At 37.7% G+C, this 21,537-nt stretch overlaps 1 protein-coding gene and 1 pseudogene across 5 annotated transcripts in view; both read left to right on the top strand.

Moving 5' to 3' along the window:
* The window catches only part of Kcnip4 (potassium voltage-gated channel interacting protein 4), a 1,120,502-nt gene that overhangs the window by 967,438 nt on the left and 131,527 nt on the right, over window positions 1–21,537 (top strand). The window contains exon 2 of one of the 5 annotated variants that reach the window (XM_005068783.4): window positions 16,265–16,366. The exons of the other annotated variants lie outside the window; for them this stretch is intronic. Coding sequence (XP_005068840.2) covers window positions 16,265–16,366 — 102 coding nt within the window. The remainder of the gene's footprint in view (window positions 1–16,264; window positions 16,367–21,537) is intronic. 5 annotated transcript variants of the gene reach the window in all.
* Window positions 9,693–10,599, top strand: LOC101823719 (annotated as a pseudogene).

Below are 21,537 nucleotides of genomic sequence, written 5' to 3'. Positions count from 1 at the left end.
AGGGAAGGGGAGGAAGGGAGGGAGGGAGGGAGGGAGGGAGGATCAAACAAAGCACCAAGAGAAACTGACACCTTTTTGCTCCAAGCAACAGTATTGCTCTCTAGAAGATGTGGTTTCTCTAGTAAATCAGGACGGTTCAATGAATTTGGAGTACAGAATGAGCATCCATAATCAGGAATGTTGACATTTCAAATTTCAAATCAGTTACAAATGATTAAAAGTCTACAAGCATCCAAAATATAAAACATTTTCAGTCCCTTGGTTTTCAGATAAAACATGTTCTCCCTTTGTTGGATGTGGAAAGTGGTGCCCCTTTGGTTATTTGGTTGTGTATTAACATTTTCTCAAGGGAACTTAAAATTATTATTATTGTTGTTGTCAGTCTACTGACTAAATTCATTTCACAATGATTCACTAAGAAGAAAACCAACGCAAAAATTAGCAAGTTCAGATGAATGAATGGTCAATTGAGTCAAGAGTAGAGAGAAAGAGTGTAAAAGCAGAAACAAAAAAGAGGAGAATGGACACATGGAGGAATAGGGAGGTACGGTGAGACAAGGAAGGAGAGAAAGCAAGGAGAGTTTATCAGAGAGAAGAAAGGTGGGCAGACAAAGATGAAGACAAATAGACACAGGTTAAGAATGAAACAGGAGGAATAAGAAAGACAGAAATCAGGGGAAAGCAATTGTCTGATAGATAGGGTAGGATTCATCATTGAAAATTCGGGTGATTTTAGTTTCCCAGGTAGTGTCAAATGTGTTCATCTACATTGTTCCTATGGATTATTTCCAGCAAATTAGGTGATACGCTGATTGACTCTTAGTTAACTAACAGAGAAAGTAAATGCTTTATAATCACAAAAAAACAACAAAACAGGCCAATTGGGAAAGCTAGATTGGGTATCTAAAATGAGACATAAATTTAATCACAATTATTTCTTCAAATATTCAACCATGATAATATTTGTTACTCTTCTTATTGGTGAACCACTGAAGATAGGTGTCAAAGTCAATAACAACTGTAATTGTCTGGATTGCCAGGCATTTCAGCAATAGAATTACCACAGTATGAACCCTGAAGAATTGTGTGCTGTATAATTTCTGGAACAAATTTGATAATATGCAATGCTGTGAGAAAGAGAGAGAGATTATGTATGTGCAAGGAGAATTCATGAGCTCATTTATAAATAAATATTTTAACCAATAGATGACATTTGTTACTAGTGAAAGATATACAGCCTACCATGAGCCCTCAAGTCATTGCTAATGAATCAGCCTGTCACTGACTCCAAGGAGAACACTGATGGAATCATGGTGCCCTTGAAGCTCCTGTAGTTTTTGTCATAGATATTGATCCAGGAAAAGACACTATATCTCTCAAAATCTGATTGACCATTGTCTTCTATCTGATATTCTCACGCTCAGGAGTCACAAGTAAACATGTGAATAATACACAAGCCTATGTTAGAAGATGGACAGGTCATGAATGATAGAGTAGGAACCTTTATCCCAAAGCAAACAGCAATATTCACTATCCATTGCTCTGCCAAAAGAAGGAAGATAAGCACAATTGTCATTATGAAAGAACTGCCTCCACTGTTACCGTTATCAGTACTTATTGAGTTCTTAATTAATGGTCCACCTTCAGCATTGAAACATGTTATTTATATACCATGGCATTTCTTGTATATCAAAAAAGACAAAAAATGAAAGATGACCACTTGCAAAAGTGGAGTCAGCTTTATGAGAAGCAGATTTGTCTTCTGTAATGAAAGAAACTTATCATGAAACCTCACCCACAAGAGCAGAGAATTCTCTGGCATTGATAATACTTCAAATGTAGTGTCACATGGATGTGCATAAGTGATTTTTTACTCTTTTTGTACTCCTTTGCTTCAGGAGTTTTGAAATGCTAGTATGCCAGCAGGTTTCATTGGCTTATAGATACAGGATAAGCAGTTGGCTTAAGTTTTAATTCTACCAACATAGTTTATGAACATACCATTAGATTTCATGGATATGTTGTGAAACAATTTAAAGCATTATTTTTTATATTACAGAAAGGAAGTATTACTTTAGCAAGTTGTTGATATAAATGATTCAAATAGTTCAATAATGGTGTTAGTCTTTATTTGTATATATATATTATAATATATGCCTAAATAATTGAAAATAGATGTGATGCCTTCTTGTCTTGATAGATGTTCAATAAAACTTGACTACAGTGCCCTCCATTCAGGCATTTTTTAGCCAACATGTTTTAAATAATGTCTTTCTCTATGTAACTTCCACCACATCTACCAAAAGAAGTCTACATCCCAGTACCTATTGTGTAACTGATTTACTTTGCTTTTCTATATTTACTATTTATCCTTTACCTTCTGTAATATAAGATCCATAAAAAATAAGATGTTTTAATATATTGTACTGGGATAGTAACTTGTAGGTACTGAAGAAACATTTGAGTAAATGAATTAATGAACAAATAGAATTTTATCCTAAAAGAATCAGAGCTATCAAGCGACATTAATAATCTAAGCATCCAATGTGTTAGGGTTAGGGTAAATGTTACATGTTGGATATTCCAAGCAAAGACTTTGTATGTAACCACTGAACATACAGTTATACAAAACAAAAACATTTGTTTGCAAATATGCATTTATGATACACATTTTGAATACATTAGTGTATAAACGACTATGAGATGCATCATAATTAATCTATGAGAGTGTGTAGTCTCTCTGGGGATGAGATACTATGGCAACTTTTGGACTGCCTCACCATCACTGATTTCCTTTTAGTATTACTGCTGAAGAGTAGAGAGTGCCATCCCCTATCTCTCACAACACTGTCCCCATCAGAGGAGCGTCCCACTCAGCTACTCTTTAAGGATGTGGGGAAGGACTGTATGGGAGTAAATTATGCAAATTCTAAATGAATCTGCTAATTATATCCATGTAGATGATGTTAGACTTCCCAAATAAAAATGATACATAGTCTATTTTCATGCTTTGGTGGACACAGATTGAACAACTTATATATCAGACACTGTGAAAATGGTGAGAATGCAGTAATGAATTAGAAACATTGGCATTGGTCCCCAGTAACTTTTGTCTCACTATTCTGTTCCTGAATTATTTTGAATTCACTATATATTTTATGTATGACAATTTAATTCCTCTACTGAAGTTTTAGCCATACTTCCTGGTATTACATTCAATGATGTCCTACCATCTACAAATTGCAATGTATCTTCTTCTTCACTTTCTGAGGACTACATACAGCTAACATGGTCTCATTCTATATCGAATATGAGACCAACATATTGATAAATTCTAATTACCCCTTTTCAAATTTCATACTCTTTCATTAATGAAATTTTCATAAACAAATATAATACACTTGATAATATACTTTGTTTTAAACATAGGCAGCAAGTTTTTTCTATTAATTCAGGTATTATAAAATTATATAATGTTTATATTTCCATCTGAAGATTTGTGTATCTGTATCACGCCAATTTCTTTGTCACATCTTTTTACATAAATTTTATTTCAATGACAATATTATTTTGCATATCAATCCCATCTATCCTTCCATGACCCCACCAACCCCCCCGTCGTGTCCCCCATCCACACCCAGGAAGGGTGAGGCCTTCCCTGAGGCATCATCAAAATCTGTCAAGTCATTTGGGGCAGGGCCTAGGCCCTACCCTGTATATCTAGGCTGAGAAAATATCCTCCATGGGAAATGGGCTTCCAAAGTCTGTTCACACACTAGGGATACATTGTTCCACTGCCAGAAGCTCCATAGACTGCACAATGCTCCTAGCTGACACCTACATTCAGGGAGCCTGGTGAGGTCTTATATTGATTCACCAGCTGTCAGACTAGGGTCCATGAGTTCCCACTTGCTCAGGTCAGCTGTTTCTGTGGGTTTTCGAAGCATGGTCTTGATCCCTTTCTTGGTCACAGCTTACCTCTTTGAAACTAGATTCCAGGAGTTTAGTTCAGTGCCTAGCTGTGGATCTCTGCTTCTGCATCCATCACCTATTGGATGAAGGCTCGAGAATGACATTTAAAGTAGTCATCATTCTCATTATAGGGGAAGAGCATTTAACATAGCCTCTCCACTATTTCATAGATTCCTAGTTGGGGTCAAACTTGTGGATCTCTGTACAATTCCCTAGTGCCAGATTTCTCTTTAAACCTATAGTGGCTCCCTCTATTGATGTGTCTTTTCTTGCTCTCCTCTGTTCATTTCCCCAGTCAATCTTCCTTATGCCTCATGCTCTCCTCACCCCTCCTCTTCTCCCCTCTTCTTTCTCCTCCATCTTTCACCCATGCTCCCAATTTGTTTAGGGGCTTTTGTCTCTTTCTGCTTCCCTGAACACCATGTATGTCTGTTTTACATTTCTCCTTGTTTCTTATTTCTCTAGAGGTGTGGGTTGTAGGCTAGCAATCCTTTCCTCTATGTCTAATATTCGTATATGAGTAAGTACACACCATGTTTGCCTTTCTGTAACTGGGTTACTTCACTTAGGATGGTTTCTTCTAGTTGCATCCATTTACCTGTAAATTTCAAGATTCCATTGTTTTTTTCCAATGAGTAATACTGCGTAGTGTAAAAGTACCACATTTTCTGTATCCATTCTTTGGTTGAGGGGCATCTAGGTTGCTTCCAGTTTCTGGCTATTATAACTAATGTTGTTATGAACATAGTTGAACACATGTCCTTGTTTTAAGAATATACACCCTTTGGGTATATGCTTAAGAGTGAAATTGCTTGATCTTAAGGTAGACTGGTTCCCATTTTCCAGGGAGAAACCACCATAATGATTTTCAAAGTGGCTGTATGAGTTTGCACTTCCAGGAGTGTTCCCCTTTCTCCACATCCTCTCTAGCATAAACTGATGGGGGTTTTTTGTTTTGTTTTTATTTTAGCCATATTGAAGGATATTGAACACTTCCTTAAGTGTCTTTCAGCCATTTTAGATTCCTCAATTGAGATTTCTCTATTTAGTTCTGTACCCCACTTTTTATTTAAATTAGAAACAAGCTTGCTTCACATGTCAATCCCAGCTCACTCTTCTGCCCCTCTTCCCTTGCCCCCTCACCATCCCTCCTCAGGCCCTCGCCCAATCCCCACTCCATTCCCCAGGGAGCATTAAAACCCAGTTTTTAATTGGATTATTTGGTGTTTTGATGACTAGCTTCTTATTTGGAAATTAACCATCTGCCAGATATGGGGTTGGTGAAGATCTTTTTTTCAATTCTGTGGTCTGTTGTTTTGTCTTGTTGACTGTGTCTTTTGCATTACAGAAGATTCTGATTTGAAACAGGTCCCATTTATTAATTGTCCATCTCAGTGTCTGCTACTAGCATTATGTTCAGGAAGTGGTCTCCTGTACCTGTTCATTCAAAGATATCTCCCACTTTCTCTTCTAAGAGATTAAATGTAGCTGGATATATTGAAGTCTTTGGCTCATTTGGACTTAAGTTTTATGCATGGCAATAGATGGGGGGATCCATCTGCAATCTTCTATGTGGCTGCATCCAGTTATGCCAACACCATTTGTTGTAGATGCTTTCTTTTTCCATTGTCAAATATCAGGTATTCATAGGTGTTTGGGTTACTATTGGGTTATCAATTCAATTCCATTGGTCTACCTGTATGTTTTTGTGCCAATACCAAGATGTTTTCATTACTATAGCTCTATAGTAGAGCTTGAAGTCGGGGATGGTGATGCTTCCAGGTGTTCCTTTATTGTATAGGGTTGTTTTGGCTATCCTGGGCTTTTTTTTCATATAAAGTTGAGCATTGTCCTTTCAAGATCTGTGAAGAATTGTGCTGGTATTTTGACTGGGATTGCATTGAATCTGTAGATTGTTTTTGTCAAGACTGCCATTTCTACTAGGTTTATACTACCTATCCAAGGGCATGGGCGATCTTTCCATTTTCTGCTATCTTCTTTAACTTATTTCTTTAATGACTCAAAGTTCTTGCCATACATGTTTTTCCCCTGTTGGGTTAGAGTTAACCACAAGGTATTTTACCTTGTTTGTGGCTATTGCAAAGGGCAATGTTTCTCTGATTTCTTTCTCAGTCCCTTTATAATCTGTATATAGTAGGGCACTGATTCTTAATATTGTATTCTGCCACTTTCCTGAAGGCATTTATCAGCTGTAAGAGTTCCCTGGTAGGATTCTTCGGGTCTCTTAGGTGAACTATCATATCATCTGCACATAGTGAAAGTTTGACTTCTTCCTTTCTAATTTGTATCCCCTTGATCTCTTTTTGTTGTGTTATTTCTCTAGAAAGAACTTCAAGTACAATATTGAAGAGTTATGGACAGAGTGTACAACCTTGTCCTGCTCCTGATTTTAGAGGAATCGCATTGAGTTTCTCTCCATTTAGTTTGATGTTGTTTATCGATTGGCTGTATATTGCTTTTATTATGTTTAGATATGTTCTTGTTATTCCTGATGTCTCCAAGACGTTTATCAGGAATGGGTGTTGAATTTTGTCAAAGTCTTTTTCATTATCTATTGAGATGATCATGTGGTTTTTCTTTTTTAGTTTGTCTATATGGTGGATTACATTGATGGATTTTCATATGTTGAACCATCCTTGCATCTCTGAGATGAAGCCTACTTGGTCATGGTGTGTAACATGTAGTCTTCCCACCTGCTGCCCTGGCCCTGATGAGCTGTCTGAACCTTCAAATAACACACAGGATGCTATATTAATTATTAATCTGTTGGCTGTTTGCTTTGTTTCTTACTAGCTAGTTCTGACTTAATTGTTAAGCCCATAATTACTAATAGTATTTCCATGTGGTCTTTGCTTACTGGAGAACAGGGTTGGGACCTCTTACTCCTCTGGCTTTCTACATCGTGACTCTCTGTGCCTCCCTTTCCCAGAATTCTCCTCATCTCCTAGTCCCACCTATCTTGCTTTCCTAATGGCCAACAGTGCTTTATTCAACAACCAATAAGAGAGACAAATTTACAGAATGGCATCTCCCATCAGTGGTGGATGACTTTTCTGATGTGTTCTTGGACTCTATTTAGCAGTATTTTAATGAATATTTTTTCATTAAAGTTCATGAGGGAAATTAGTCTGTAGTTCTCTATCTTAGTTGTGTCTTTGTGTGGTTTGGTACCAAGGTAATTAAAAAAGAGTTTGGCAATGATCCTTCTGCGTGTATTGTGTGATAGAATTTGAGGATATTTGGTATTTCCTCTTCTTTGAATTTCTAGTAGAATTCTACTCTGAAACTATCAGGCACTGGGCTTTTTTTGCTTGGAAGACTTGATGACTGCTTCTATTTTTTTAGTGGTTATAGGTCTATTTAAATTGCTTATGTGTTCTTGATTTAATTTTGGTGAGTGATACATATCCAGAAAATTGTCCATTTCCTTTTAATTTTCCAAACATGGAGTACAGGTTTTCAAAGTATGACCTATGATTCTCAGGATTTCCCCAGTGTCTGTTGTTGTGTCCCCCTTTTCATTTATGATTCTTTAATTTGCATATTCTTTCTCTGCCTTTTGGTTAGGTTGGATAAAGTTTTATCTATCTTGTTGATTTTCTCAAAGAACCAACTCTTTGTTACATTGATTCTTTGTTGTTTTCTTTGTTTCTACTTTATTGATTTCAGCTCTCAATTTGATTTTTTTCCTGGTGTCTACTTTTCCCACGTGAATTTGCTTCTGTTTGTTCTAGAACTTTCAGGTGTTCTGTTAATTCCCTAGTGTGGCTATTCTCCATTTTCTTCATGTGGGCATTTAGTGCTATGAACTTTCCTCTTAGCACTGCTTTCAGAGTGTCACATAGGTTTAAGTATGCTGTGCCTTCATTGTCAATGGATTCTAGGAAGTCTTTCATTTCTTTCTTTATTTCTTCCTTAACCCAGGAGTGATACAGTTGAACATTGTTAAATTTCCATGAGTTTGTAGGATTTCTGCAATTTGTGTTGTTCCTGAATTCTGATTTTAAGCCATGGTGATCCGATAAGATACAGGGGGTTATTCCCATTTTTTTGTATTTGTTGAGGTTTGCTTTATTGTTATGCATGTGATATAATTTATAGAAGGTTCCGTGTGGTTCTGACAAGAAGATATATTCTTTTGTTTTTGGATGGAATGTTCTATAGATGTCTGTTAGACATAATGGTGCCATAACTTCTATTTCTTTGTTAAGTTTCTGTCTTGTAGTCCTGTCCATTGGTGGGAGTGAAATGCTGAAGTCTCCCACTATAAGCATGTGAGGTTTTATGTGTGATTTCGGTTTTAGTAATGTTCCTTTTACAAATGTGGGTGCCTTTGTAGTTGGTGCATAGATGTTCAGAATTGGGACTTCACCTTGATGGACTTTTCCTGTGAAGAATATGAAATGTCCTTTTTCATCTGTTTTGGTTAATTTTAGTTGAATTCTAATTTGCTAAATATTAGGACAGCTACCACAGGTTGCTTCTTATGGCCATTTTGTTGAAAAATCTTTTCCCAAACCTTATCTCTGAGGTATAGTCTGTCTTTGAGGCTGAGGTGTGTTTCTTGTATGATAGCCAAAGGAAGGATCCTGTCTTCATATCCATTCTATTATCCTGTGTCTTTATATAGGTGAGTTAAGACCATTGATGTTGAGGGATATTAATGACCACTGATTGTTAATTCTTATTTGTTTTGGGTTTGTTTATGTTGGTGGTACTGTTTGTGAAGTTTTCCCCCCTTCTCTGTATTGTGGTAAAGTGGGATTATCTATTGCCTATGGTTTTGTGAGTGTACTTAACTTCCTTGGGTTGGAGTTTTCCTTCTAGAACTTTCTTTAGGGCTGGATTTGTGAATATGTATTGTGTGATTCTGGTTTTGTCAAGGAATAGCTTGTTCTCCATCTATAGTGATTGAAGGCTTTGCTGGGTATAGTAGTCTGGCCTGGCATCTGTGGTTTCTTAGTGTTTGTAGAACATCTATCCAGGACCTTCTGGCTTGCAGAGTTTCCATGGAGAAGTCAGGTGTAATTCTGACAGGTCTGCTTCTATATGTTACTTGACATTTTTCCTTTGATGCTCTTAATATTCTTTCTTTATTCTGTGAGTTTGGTGTTTTGAATATTATGTGGTGAGGGACTTTTTTTTTTGGTAGAGTCTATTTGGTGTTCGGTAAGTTTCTTATACTTTCATAGGCATGTCCTTCTTCATGTTGGGAAAGTTTTCTCTTATGATTTTGTTGAGTATGTTATCTGCACCTTTGAGCTTGGTTTCTTCACCTTCTTCTATACTTCTTTGTCATATTTTATAATACAGCTGTATTCACTATGCATTATTGTACCTTTGCCTTATCAAAAGACGCCATGCTTTCACCTTAATTTTCCAAAAGAACTGATTTGAATGACTATAGACACCTGATTTGGTGCTATTCAACCTGAAATCATTGAGGCATCATTACAGCCTCCAAACTCTACTGTATCTCACAATACACCATTCCATTTTATTTCTCCCTCATATGCAATTTTTTAATAATATTGTTTTAACTCGTAGTTCTCTGTATTTCTTCTTCAGTTTTTCTTTATTGGGGTTGAAAAAAATGCTGACCTTCAGCCACCACAGGCTAGTGAAGCCAGTGCACAGCGATCTGGAACAGGCTGTGTTGCTTGGTGACTTAGTCTGTCTGTCAGTCCACAGGTGTCATCATGGTGGACCCAGCCAGTCAGGTGCTTCTGGGCTCTGGTCTCACCATCCTGTCCCAGTCACTCATGTACATGAAAGTGCTCATCCAGGTGGGATATGAGACTCTTCCATCAATTTGAACGACAAGTATGTCATCTTTCTGGTCTCTTTTGTTATGCTCAGCACATTGCAAGCATTGATGGGAGGTGTGGGTTGTTCACGGGATTAATTGCAAGACTGTGTTAGGAATCCTTGGAACTTTGGTTCATGGCAAAGTTTTGCAGCATTACCAGGAGTGTGAGAAAACTGAAGAGTTAGTACCTGGAAATGTACAAAAGGAAGGCCCCTCCTCCTTCGACCGAGTTATCAAAGAGGCAACTGGAGAGATGATTGCTCGTTCTGCTGCTACCCTTATTACACATCCCTCCCACGTGATCTCTCTAAGATCTATGGTACAGTTCAATGGCAGAGAGTTCGAGTACTGTGGGCTGTGTGACCCCATATTAACCATCTATCGGGAAGAAGGCATCGAAGAATTTTTTGCAGGTCTAATTCTTCGCTTCTTAGGTGACATTTCCTTGTGACTCTGAAACTCACGGGCTTATCTCGTCAATACCTATGCACTGGACAGTGGGGTCTCTACCACGAGTGAAATGAAAAGTTACTCCCAAGTTGCCACAGGATTCTTTGCCAGTATGTTGACCTATCCCTTTGTGCTTGTTTCTAATCTTATGGCTGTCAACAATTGTGGGCTTGCTGGGGAATCGCCTCCTTACTCCCCAATATATACTTCTTGGATAGATTGCTGGTGCATGCTACAAAAATCAGGAAATATGAGCCGAGGAAACAGCTTGTTTTTTCTAAAGGGTCCCCTTTGTGAAGACTTATTGTTGTGACCTGAGGATGTTAATTTAAAGATGTGGAGCAGGGACAGTGACATTTCTATAGTCCCAAGGCACGAAATTGTGGGAGAGAATTTTGATTTCTATCCATTGTGGCATGCTTTTTTAATAATCATTTATTCTTGGGAAAATGGGAAAAAAAGAAAAAACTGCTGATCTTCAACAGATATTTCTAAGCAAATGGGAAACATTTGGACCATTATTTCTTCAAAAACCCATCTCCTCTTCTTTTTTTTCTTTTTTTTTATTTATTTTTAAATTTAAATTAGAAACAAGGTTGCTTCACAAGTCAGTTCCAGGTCCCTCTCCCTTTCCCTCCTCTCCTCTCATGCCCTCCCCCCAACTCCCCAATATCCCCTCATTTCCCCAGGGAGAGTGAGGCCCTCAATGGGGGTATCCATCGTCTGTCATTTCATCCAGGGCAGGGCCTAGACCCTCCCCCAAGAGTTCAGGGTGAGAGTGCATCTCACATTGTTGGATGTGAGTATAAAGTCCATTTGTATACCCGGGATAAATACTGATCTACTGCCCAAGGCTCAATATATTACCTAGGCCTCCTCACTGACACCCATATTCAGGGGGTCTTGATCAGTCCCATGCTGGATTCCCAGGCATCAGTTTGGGATTCAAGAGCTAACCCTTGTCAGGTCAGCTGTTTCTGGGGGTTACACCAGCCTAGTCTTAATCCCTTTGGTCATTAATCCTCCCTGTTACTGGCTTTCTTGAGTTCAGCTCACTGCCATCTCCTCTTCTTATTCTATAGTCATTTTTACATTCTTAGTACTTTGTACCAGTCTGAAGACTTTTATTTATTATCTATTTTTATTATTCAAACTTGGTGACTTATTTCTTCTGTTATGTGCTCAAGTTTCATAACCCATTCATTAGCAATCCCCCAAGTGCTAGTAAATCACTCTAACAAAATGAGGTTTTGTAATGTTAAGATAAATTTTAATTAAATATAATTACATCACTTTTTCTCTCCCTTATCTGCTCCTAACTCCTCCCACATCTTCTCCTTCCAGTTTTTTCCATGCCCAGCTCACTTCCTTTCAAATTGATGACCTCTTTTTGTTTTATTCATTTTACACACAGACATACACACATACACGTAGACCAGCATATATTTACAAATAACGGTTGCTGAGTCTGTTTTTGTTGTTTGTGTTTATGTGATTTCAGGCTGACCACTTTGATTGAATATCCAGTTAGGAGGCTTTTAGCTGGGAGAGGGTAATTCTCCTTTCATGACACTCACTGGTTACTGTAGTTCTTTGTCTAGGGAATGGACCTTTAGAGATTTTTCTCTCCATCTACATTAGCATGTCTATTGATATTGTCACTGTTCAGGTCTTGTTAGGCAGCCAATTCTAGGAGGCACAGTCCCATAGCAGACTCCCTGATAGTCAGGCTCTTAGAATTATTTTATTTCAGATATTTCACATTATACCTTCTTTCTTCTTTGTGTTGCTTTAATTCCATTTCTGCAAAGTTCCCCAATATTAGTCATCATTTTCTTTGAAACCATTTATTATCAGTTTTATATCTGTATCCATCTTAGAAATCTGTTTCTATCAATTCCTTTTCCTTGATAATGAGTCATGCATGGTCACCTCTGATACAGGCCAGGTGATGTCTCATAGTATAACTGGCACTTTTTTTGCCTCATGATGTAGAAAGTTTGAGTTGCATTGAGTATCTTTACAGTAATTCATACTATTCTAAAATATAATCTATAGTATAACTTAGTGTATTTGTAGCCGCTGTTTAATTTCCTATTAAGTTATGTCAACTTGGGTTATCATGAGGATGGTCCTCACTCTCAGAAATTATTCTTTCTCCAGTGTAGTCATCCAAAGCCCATAAGAATGATAGAAGCCTTTGACACAGTTGATGCCTTTTATTTTATTTTAAAGGTAAGGGTGTGTGTGTGTGTGTGTGTGTAGTAATACTGTGCCGTAATTTCAACACTGCTGAACACTTGGTACTTCTGTTATCATTTATTCTTAGCCCTGAAGCATCTTCTGCCTTGTATGCATTATGACACCCCATCTTGAGAATGCAATTCCCAACCAGTGCTTAAAAAGCTACCCTGTAATCCTCATATAGGTTCCCAAAACACTCCTTGCTATGCACAGAAATCACTTCTCCATTTCCAGCTACTGCAAAAGCCTCATTCATGTCTGGATCTCAGCTCAGAGAGCTTGAAATTCATCTTTATGAACCCTGTTGGGATGATCATGCCACAAGGCAGAAAGAACACTTACAGCCTCACCTCTTGGGCTTCTCTTCTGCTACACACCATAATTCTATACTGGTTATTTTCTGTACTTGGAATAGTTTGCTTTATATTGTTTATTCAGGTATATTATTACTATAGTGACAGAACACCCAATAACATTTGTTCATTGACTACTAAATGTAGCATTCTTCAATACTATACTATAATAGGAAGGTATACTTTGAATATGTGATTGTATATATGTGATTGTATACTACCCATAGAAGAAAGAAAGGGAGGATACAGGAACATATCAAGGTTCTTCATGCTTTTTGCTTTTTATTATTAGGCATTTCTCAGGGAATAATCTTAGAACTGAAGTCACAAGGATGAATGGACATGAACTAGACAAAAAGAAAGAGAAGCAAAATTATAAAGATTATATGCAGATAACAGTCTATTCAAAAGCTCCAGGGCTGGAAGGAATATGGTATATTAATATAAAAAGAAAAATAATATCCAACATTGACTAGGTTCATATTACAGAACTATCATTGGGCCAATATTTAATATGTTATTCTACTGGATAGCAACAACTTTTTGAAGTAGACACTGTGCTTGCTTAGCTTATGATGCTTAAGAGGACAAGTAAAATAGAGAGAGATTAAGTAACTAACCCTAGTTCTGCACTGAGATACAACCTGTGGCTGATTGCTTCCATGCTGGGATACTAAATGAATACATTTTTAAAGAAGAAAGGTGTAGCATGCCCTGACATCAGAGAAAGAAAGGAAAAGGATGAGAAGAGGAAGAGAATAACCATGGCCACATGCTGCTCTCTAATAGCTTTTAGCAGTTGCTTTTACCTCACTAAAACCAAAATACCTGAGGGAGATCATTTAAAAGAGAAAATGCTATTTGAGATCATGATTTTATAGAGTTTCAGAGCATCATGGTGAGTAAGGCATGCTGGGTGGAGTAGCTTAGGTAGTGACAGTACACTTCTATGGTAGCAATTTCATCTTAAGGCAAATCAGGAGGCAGAGAGTGAGACAGGAAGTAAGCAAGGAAAGCATGGGCCTAGTTACCTACATTTTCCAGGTAGGACCCACTTATGCTCCATCCCCTGAAGATTCCAGAATCTGCCCAAATAACACCATCATCTAAGGACCAACCAATCAAAATATATGTCTATGGTAGGTAACTCTAATTTTCATACTCATAAAAAATTAAAAAATGTTTTATCAAAAGAGATATTTAAAATCATTTCACAAATAAAACATAGATGCTTAATGTGTAATTATCTCCACAAGGCAACTTAGAGTGAAACAGTAAAAAGCAGGGACTTATAAAGTTTAATTTAAAGTGACCAACTTGTTGATCTTACCAAATAAGAGGTGGGGCAACAGAGGTAATATTAACAGTTGTGAGTAGTTGGGGTGGGGGTAATTTTCCTCTCCTCACAGAAAGCCTGAGCTGGTAAATACCAAAGTTCATGAAACAAACAGAAAATTAAGCAACAGGAAACATTTATTGAATTTCTGACAAAATTACAGAATCTGGCTAGATGTCGAGAAATCAAAACTTATGTAAAGGAGCCAGGATAGAAACTCCCTTGGGATTGGTCTGTGTTCGGCTAACAAGCATTTCTTCCTCAAATTCTTTGTTTCTTATCTATGACAGGGTGCAATAAGATGAGATACAGGAGCACTAGGGCTGGTAGAGCAAGCAAACAGGAAGTCTCTTCCCACAGGCCAGGAGGAGGCAGGAAGGGACGATTTGCTAGAGGAAAGTGTCTGAAATGTTTCAAAGGCAGACCAGGGGATATAGATGTTGACAACTGGTGAAGGGCTGACTACTAAGAAGAATGTAGCACATACCTCCCCATGGCAGAAAGGAAACAACAGAGAAAAAGATGCATCAAGCCTGCCTGAGGAGGAAATCTAAGACCCCAGAGCTGCAGAATTTCCAAAGGAGGGAGTGCTTAGGTGAGAAGGTTCTTGCAGAGACAGAGAATGAGGAAGCAAACTGACATGTATGCTGTATAAACCAGACTTAAGCACAGAACTTGTTGTTGGTCTTTCTATGGCCAATATAAATATATTGACCTTTTATTTTGTGCCACATCCTGAGGCTATTCTGAGGAAGTTATAAGAGAATGGTGTTCCACACAAGCTAAGAAAACCAGCCTGGGAAGATGGTTCATGAGCTCTGACACCATCAGAAAAGACAACTTGACCAGTGGTCAATGAGCTAGTGCAATAAGGAGAGGAGGGGATGAAGGACCACAGAGTGACACAGTGTCAGATCATGGGCAGACTGAGGGACCTTGGTCCCAGACAGCATGAGGTTTTAAGAGGGCTCTTAATCAAGAGGATGATCTGATTTGATTTGCATATATACCTCTTCATTTTGTTACTCCCACATGTGAGAGTTTTAGCTGGTATGTTCTCATGATGCGGTGGAGAGCAATCTCTAGATTCAGGGTCAGGACATGCTTAAAATTCCACAATAGGAACAATGGAGTAGACATGGAACAGAGGGTATATTTGCCAGGTCCCCATCACAAAGAATTCCAACTTCAAATGTCATTGATTCTTTTATAGTTGCTTTAGATCAGATGGTTTCCAAACTAAATCGGGGGAAGCAATCACATTAATCGGCAGATGCAGGCTTTCAGGCATTTTGAGCAGTTGAGATGTTGCAGAATTGAAAGTCATGGCTTCCTGACATGGCAAGTCGCCTCAAGTACTTCATGACTTGCCTATGGAGCAACCACTTAAGTCTTCTCCAACTGCCTAAAGTCATGGATGCACTCCTACTGCACCAGGCTCTAATCCTGGGTTAACATTTTCAAAACAGGCCCTGTTTCCTTTGCAATGGCTTCACTTGAATAAGTTCCATTCATTAATGTCACCATGTGAAAAATGTGAAGGATTTCTACATATCCGGACTCCTCAACATATGCTAATGAGACTGCCTGTCAAGGACATTGATTTTCTCACTTTCAGGGAAGGCAAAGGTACTATCAGGTGATTGCTGTGTGAGTGATTTATGAGAACACCCACCTCCTTTGTCATCAAAGAAGGGAGTGATGAGAAGATTGTGCTGCAGGCCCTTAACTTTGGTGTGACTATTGAAATTTCAATCCAACTTTTTCCAGTGGTATTTGTTATGCTTTTGATCTTAGACCCGAAATACGCCACCAAATTTTACTCTTGCCATCCCCTGAAAATCATTTAATTCTGGTTTGCTTGATAATCAGCACCTTTAAACCCACATAAGGAGTTTATATAAGATGTAAATAAGGAAACCAACTTTGGGGGCCATAACCTACTGCTTGTGTTTGCCTGCCTGAGCAGCTAGCTGGCTGTGTCCCCACCCTGTTTACCCAACTTGCCTGGTGAGCCCTGCAGCCTTGTGGGTCCCTCTGTGCAGACGGCACTAACAGAACCGATCATGTATTTTCTAGGTTTCCTCTACGCTCAGAACAACACCAAGCGCAGCATTAAAGAGCGGCTCATGAAGCTCTTGCCCTGCTCAGCTGCCAAAACATCGTCTCCTGCTATTCAAAGCAAGTTTACTTTTCTTTTCGCTCCCAAATTGTTTGCCTTGCTTGTTTAGGTCCACACACACTGCAATTTCTGTTTCTAAAAATAATCGATATATCATCTCCTGTGAAGCAATGTCTATTTACAGCCCGTGTTTATCTGAAACGCTGAGGAACAAGCAACAGGCACTTTTCATTTGGCAGGCTGAAAGCTTGGTGTCAGTGGCAGAGGCACATGCTTCCTAACACTGAGGCATTTCTGTTTTTCGGAGGCCTGCAGAGTAGCCTTGAGCATTGCTTTGCCTAACAAGGTTGCACAGCAGCTGACAATTTAAGCTGTATTACTTTGCTTATTTCCTTTTTTTTCCTAGTTGCAACATAAACAGTCCATATTTGTGGAGCACCATGTAGTGTTTTGATCCATGTATATCCTGCATAACGTTTAGATAGATAAACATTTCCACATTCCCAAACATTCATCTTTTCATTGTTGCAGAAAATATCCAAACCCCTATGTCTGGCTTTTCTTAGATAAATGACATATTACAGTCACCAGTGGCCATTCTGATACATAACAGAATCCTTATAAACTATAACTTGGTAACTGTCCTCATCCCTTGTTCCCACCTGTGAGTCTTAGTACCTGGTACACACTATCATACTCTCAAATTCTATGAAATAAACTTCTGAAAATTCTATACAGGAGAGAAACCATGCAGTGTTTGTCATTCTGTGCCTGGCATATTCCACTTATTCCACATATTCCATATGTGGTTCCACCGATGTTATCACATAGGACAATTTATTCGTTTCCAGGCTGAATGGTGTTCCTCTGTATAGATGAATCACATTGAATATACACGTTTATCTAGTAATAGTTATCTAGTAGGTTAATTCTTTTTCTTGACTACAGTGAAAAGTTCTACAATGAGCATGTAAGTACAGGTGCCTCTTTAACATATCAATTTCATTTACTGTACAGAGAGATTGCTAGATTATATGATATAGATATATACATAAAGAAATATCTTTACTATTGTACTCAATTTCTATTGCAATTTCATGACTTTCTTTTCCTTTGTTTATCCTCTGCCCACATGGGTTAAGGTTTTCTAGAAAATCAGAACCAATACAAAAACAGAACCATAAGCACATACATAGAGATGCACATACTTACACATTATATATGTATATTCCTATGTGCATATTTATGTCTAAACACATACACATATATAAAATTATTTTTGGCTTATGGGACTGTGGTGATGGATGGGCTGCAAAGTTAGGCAGCATTTGACGCTGTGGAAAAGAATCAGGATTCTTCCTGAGGAAGCCTTGGCTTTGTTTAACATCTTAACTGGCTGCATGAGACTCACCCACTTTATCCAGAATAACCTGCCCTTTACTTGTAGTCTACCAATTGTAACCATCACCACTTTTGTACACTACCTCCATACCAACACTTAGATCGGGATTTGATTAAACAATTGGGCATTTTGGCTTAGCCAGGTTGATACATGAGACTAAATAACGCACTGATCTGCCATCCCTTTCTTGACAATTATATGGCATCCTTGTGGATTAGAGATAGAGAACTCCTAAAGATAAAACATTGGTTAATTTTATACAATACTAAATATAAAATGATTGTTTCTCAAAATAGATAGATAGATAGATAGATAGATAGATAGATAGATAGATGCAACAAAAAGTTAAGGAAGATTAGTGGATAGAATTTAAAACTTGCCACTGACCCTGTGAATTTACAAGGAGTGAACATAAAAAAGTATTTACATTACAGTATTTCCAAGCATCAAATAACTCCTAGAATCAGATAAGAGAAAGTGAATTTTCATACTAAGAAAACAGAGCATCAAAAAAAGAGGAGAAATACCTAAGCTGTGTGTCAAGAGACAGTATCTCCACCTACCTTCTTTACAAACTGTCATATCATTTTGTAGAAACCAATGATTCCACTGGTAATTTAAAATGTAAATACTATCATGCTCCACAACAGAAATGGAGAAACCTGGAAGGAACCTCAAAAAAAGTGTATTGAGTCAAAAATCCTAGAACTAAAATGCAAAAATTATTTTGGATGATGCTGTATCACATTTGCAATAAACTGCATTTCAAAACACAGAGAAAATTCCAAAACACACAGAGGTCTGCTCAACCAGATTTTGTACAACAATAAAGAAATTATTTTTTTCATGGTAGAAATTCCATGTGCAGACTGGCACACCATTTTATTTCTCTTATTGTACACTTACATGCATATATACTTACATACAACACAGCAGTTCACCAGTAAGATGTAACATGTCAGCAGCAACCCACAAGGCTGTAATATAGAGGAATGAACAGCTTTAATCTGATATGAGGCTGAAGCTGCAGAGTTTAGCACTGCTTGTCAGATAATGGCTGGCAATTGGAGCTATTGCTTTTCTCCTTCCAAAGTGGCATCAAAATTGCCAAGTTACCTGACATCTGGTGAAAATGCAGCCATTCATACCATATATACAAGTAAAATGCAAGTGTCAAATGAGTCTCTGTATTTGCTTAGTGAAGAACAAAACTGTCAGATTCTGCTAGCATTTTCCCTGCATGAAATATCTAGCAAAAGCAAATCATTTTAACTCTGACCTACTACAAAAGGATGTTTCTTGAAGTTACAGTCTAGCAGAAAAGAAAATTCTAAACACAAAGAATGAAAATAACCAAAATCTTATATTTGGTAAATTCATCATACTCATACATTAGGGAAATAAAAATTACATTAAGACTTGATTCCATGCCTTTCAGGATGGTTATTATAAAAAAATGAATAGCCAAAATTTATGATGAGGAGAAAGCCCTATATATACACTAACAGTAATGTAAATGTACCCCACCACTAAGGAAAACATGTGAAGATATCTCAAAAGTCCACAAGCAGAATTAGCCTGTGACTCAGCTAACTCACTCTTGGGCAAATAACTAAAGGATTCTAAGTCAATATACAATAGGGATACCTGTACATCCCTGTGTATTATAGCATTATTCAGAATAGCCAAGTTATGATATCAATTTAGATGTATATCAACAGATGAATGGAGAAAATATCAAATTAATAATAGAGTTATACTCAAGTATAATAAACAAATTTATTCATTATAACTTATTGAAATGGCTATACTATGAAATTATCATATATAAGATTAGATTCAGAAAGATAAATATTTAATGTCTACTTTCATTTGTGAACACTAGATTTCATAATGATGCAGAAAGTCACATACATAAGATATATACAAATATGCTTAAAATACATGTGCATATTAAATATATACATTTTATAATTGAAAGAAGATTTTTGTAAAACCCCAGGAATATATGCAATTAATGTATACCAATTATTAAAAACTAGACTGTAGCTTACATCATGCTAGATGAATAACATGATTATGGACCCTGAACATCTTCAGATGTGAAAGTCTCTACCCAGCAGCAACCATTTTCAAGTATCCAAATCTAACAAGAAAAGCCATCAGGTAGGAATAGCTTAATTGGAAAGGAGGACAATGAATCCTATTACTATGTGTCTCAGTAAGGATTTTATTGCTGTGGTTTTTATTGCTGTGAAGAGACATCACGACCATGCAACTCATATAATAAAGCATTTAATTGGGGTGGCTCACTTAGAGTTTCAGAAGTTCCGTCCATTATCATGGCAGGGAGCATGACAACATGCAGGCAGATGTGCTAATAGAGCTCTGAGTTCTTACATCTTGACAGGCAGGCAACAGAAAGTCAACTGACTGTAGCACTAAGAGAAGCTTGAGCAAAATAGACTTCAAAGTCTGCCCCCACAGTGACACACTTCCTCCAATAAGGCCACACCTTCTAATAGTCTCACTCTTTTTGGGGGGCCATTTTCTTTCAAACTACAACACACTGTTAGCCAAGAAATCATATTAGCTCCCTTCTGTGGAACAGAAACTAGCAATTGTGTACAATGTAAAAATATATCATGTGAATATGGAGTGAGAAGTTGGTAGAGCAAACAAACAGCAGATAAGCAGAGGCCTCTAGGCTCCTAGAGGAAATGTATGACCATACCCTGACTGGGCTTAGAGAAACTGAAGATGAGTCTTGACTGACCTGAGGGGTTCAAGGCATGCGTGACCTCTGAGAGGCAGAGGGAGTGTTCTATATGTGATATCATGAGACTTCCAATGTGGTGTGTGTGAGAGTTAGCTTCCTGTAGGAAAGCAAAGCTTTGGCTAAGCCATGAAGCACTTTGAGCCCACAATTAGAAACCTTAAAACTTGAAGGATCATGGGAAGACACCTGTCTGATCTCCCCACTTAGTGCACCTACCCTGAGATCAAGACACAGGGAGCTTGCTTCTCGTCCATTATCACTGCCTGTTCTTCGACACCACCCTCTCCATTGCCCACTCTATCACTTTAGTCACATACTCAGTGCAGACTTGAAATATTATTTCTACTATGTGTGCTGCACATTAGAGCATTAAAAGAAGTAGCTCATGGGAAAGAGTTTATGAAAGACCATGTTTCCAATTTCTTGAATATAAATATTTAATAAAATGTAATACTCGAAAATAATGTTTTAAGCACATGTCTCAACTTTGATGGTTGAGAAAACTGTCAAACCAAAGTACAAAATTCTAACTATCTTAGAAGGGTTTTGGAAAGCAATGTCTACTTTTGAAGAGAAACAAGTAATCAATCCAAGCAATGGTCTATGTCCTTCTCCACTCAATCCATCCACGGGTAGTTGAAAATCGGAAATTGATGTAATCTAGTGAGCATTAACTTACGATGTAGAGTTCTGCCTGGTGTTAACAACTGCTGAACAAGAGTGAGAAATGAAACAAGATAAATAGAGGCTAGAAACATCTGCCTAATATATTATGGATTATGTGGTTCAAGTTTTTGAACTGTCCCCTAACTGCCCAATTTTCCACTGATCTTTGAGAGCCCACCCCAGGTTACTGATGAAACACAACCAAGTGTAGTAGACCAATCGCCTCTCTCAGTGGTAGTCCGGATTCTCCTGTCACTTGTCTGGCATCACCAGCTACCTACTTTCTGTTCTCTCCTCTCCATTTTCATTTCTCCACCCACCATCCTACAGGTTATTGAGCTACTTCAATTTTCTATCTCAGATGTAAACTCACTTCTTTATAT

The sequence above is a fragment of the Mesocricetus auratus genome, unplaced genomic scaffold, assembly GCF_017639785.1.
Source record: "Mesocricetus auratus isolate SY011 unplaced genomic scaffold, BCM_Maur_2.0 Super-Scaffold_100006, whole genome shotgun sequence".
Classification (NCBI taxonomy): Eukaryota; Metazoa; Chordata; class Mammalia; order Rodentia; family Cricetidae; genus Mesocricetus; species Mesocricetus auratus.
This window is presented reverse-complemented; position numbering and strand designations above follow the sequence as displayed.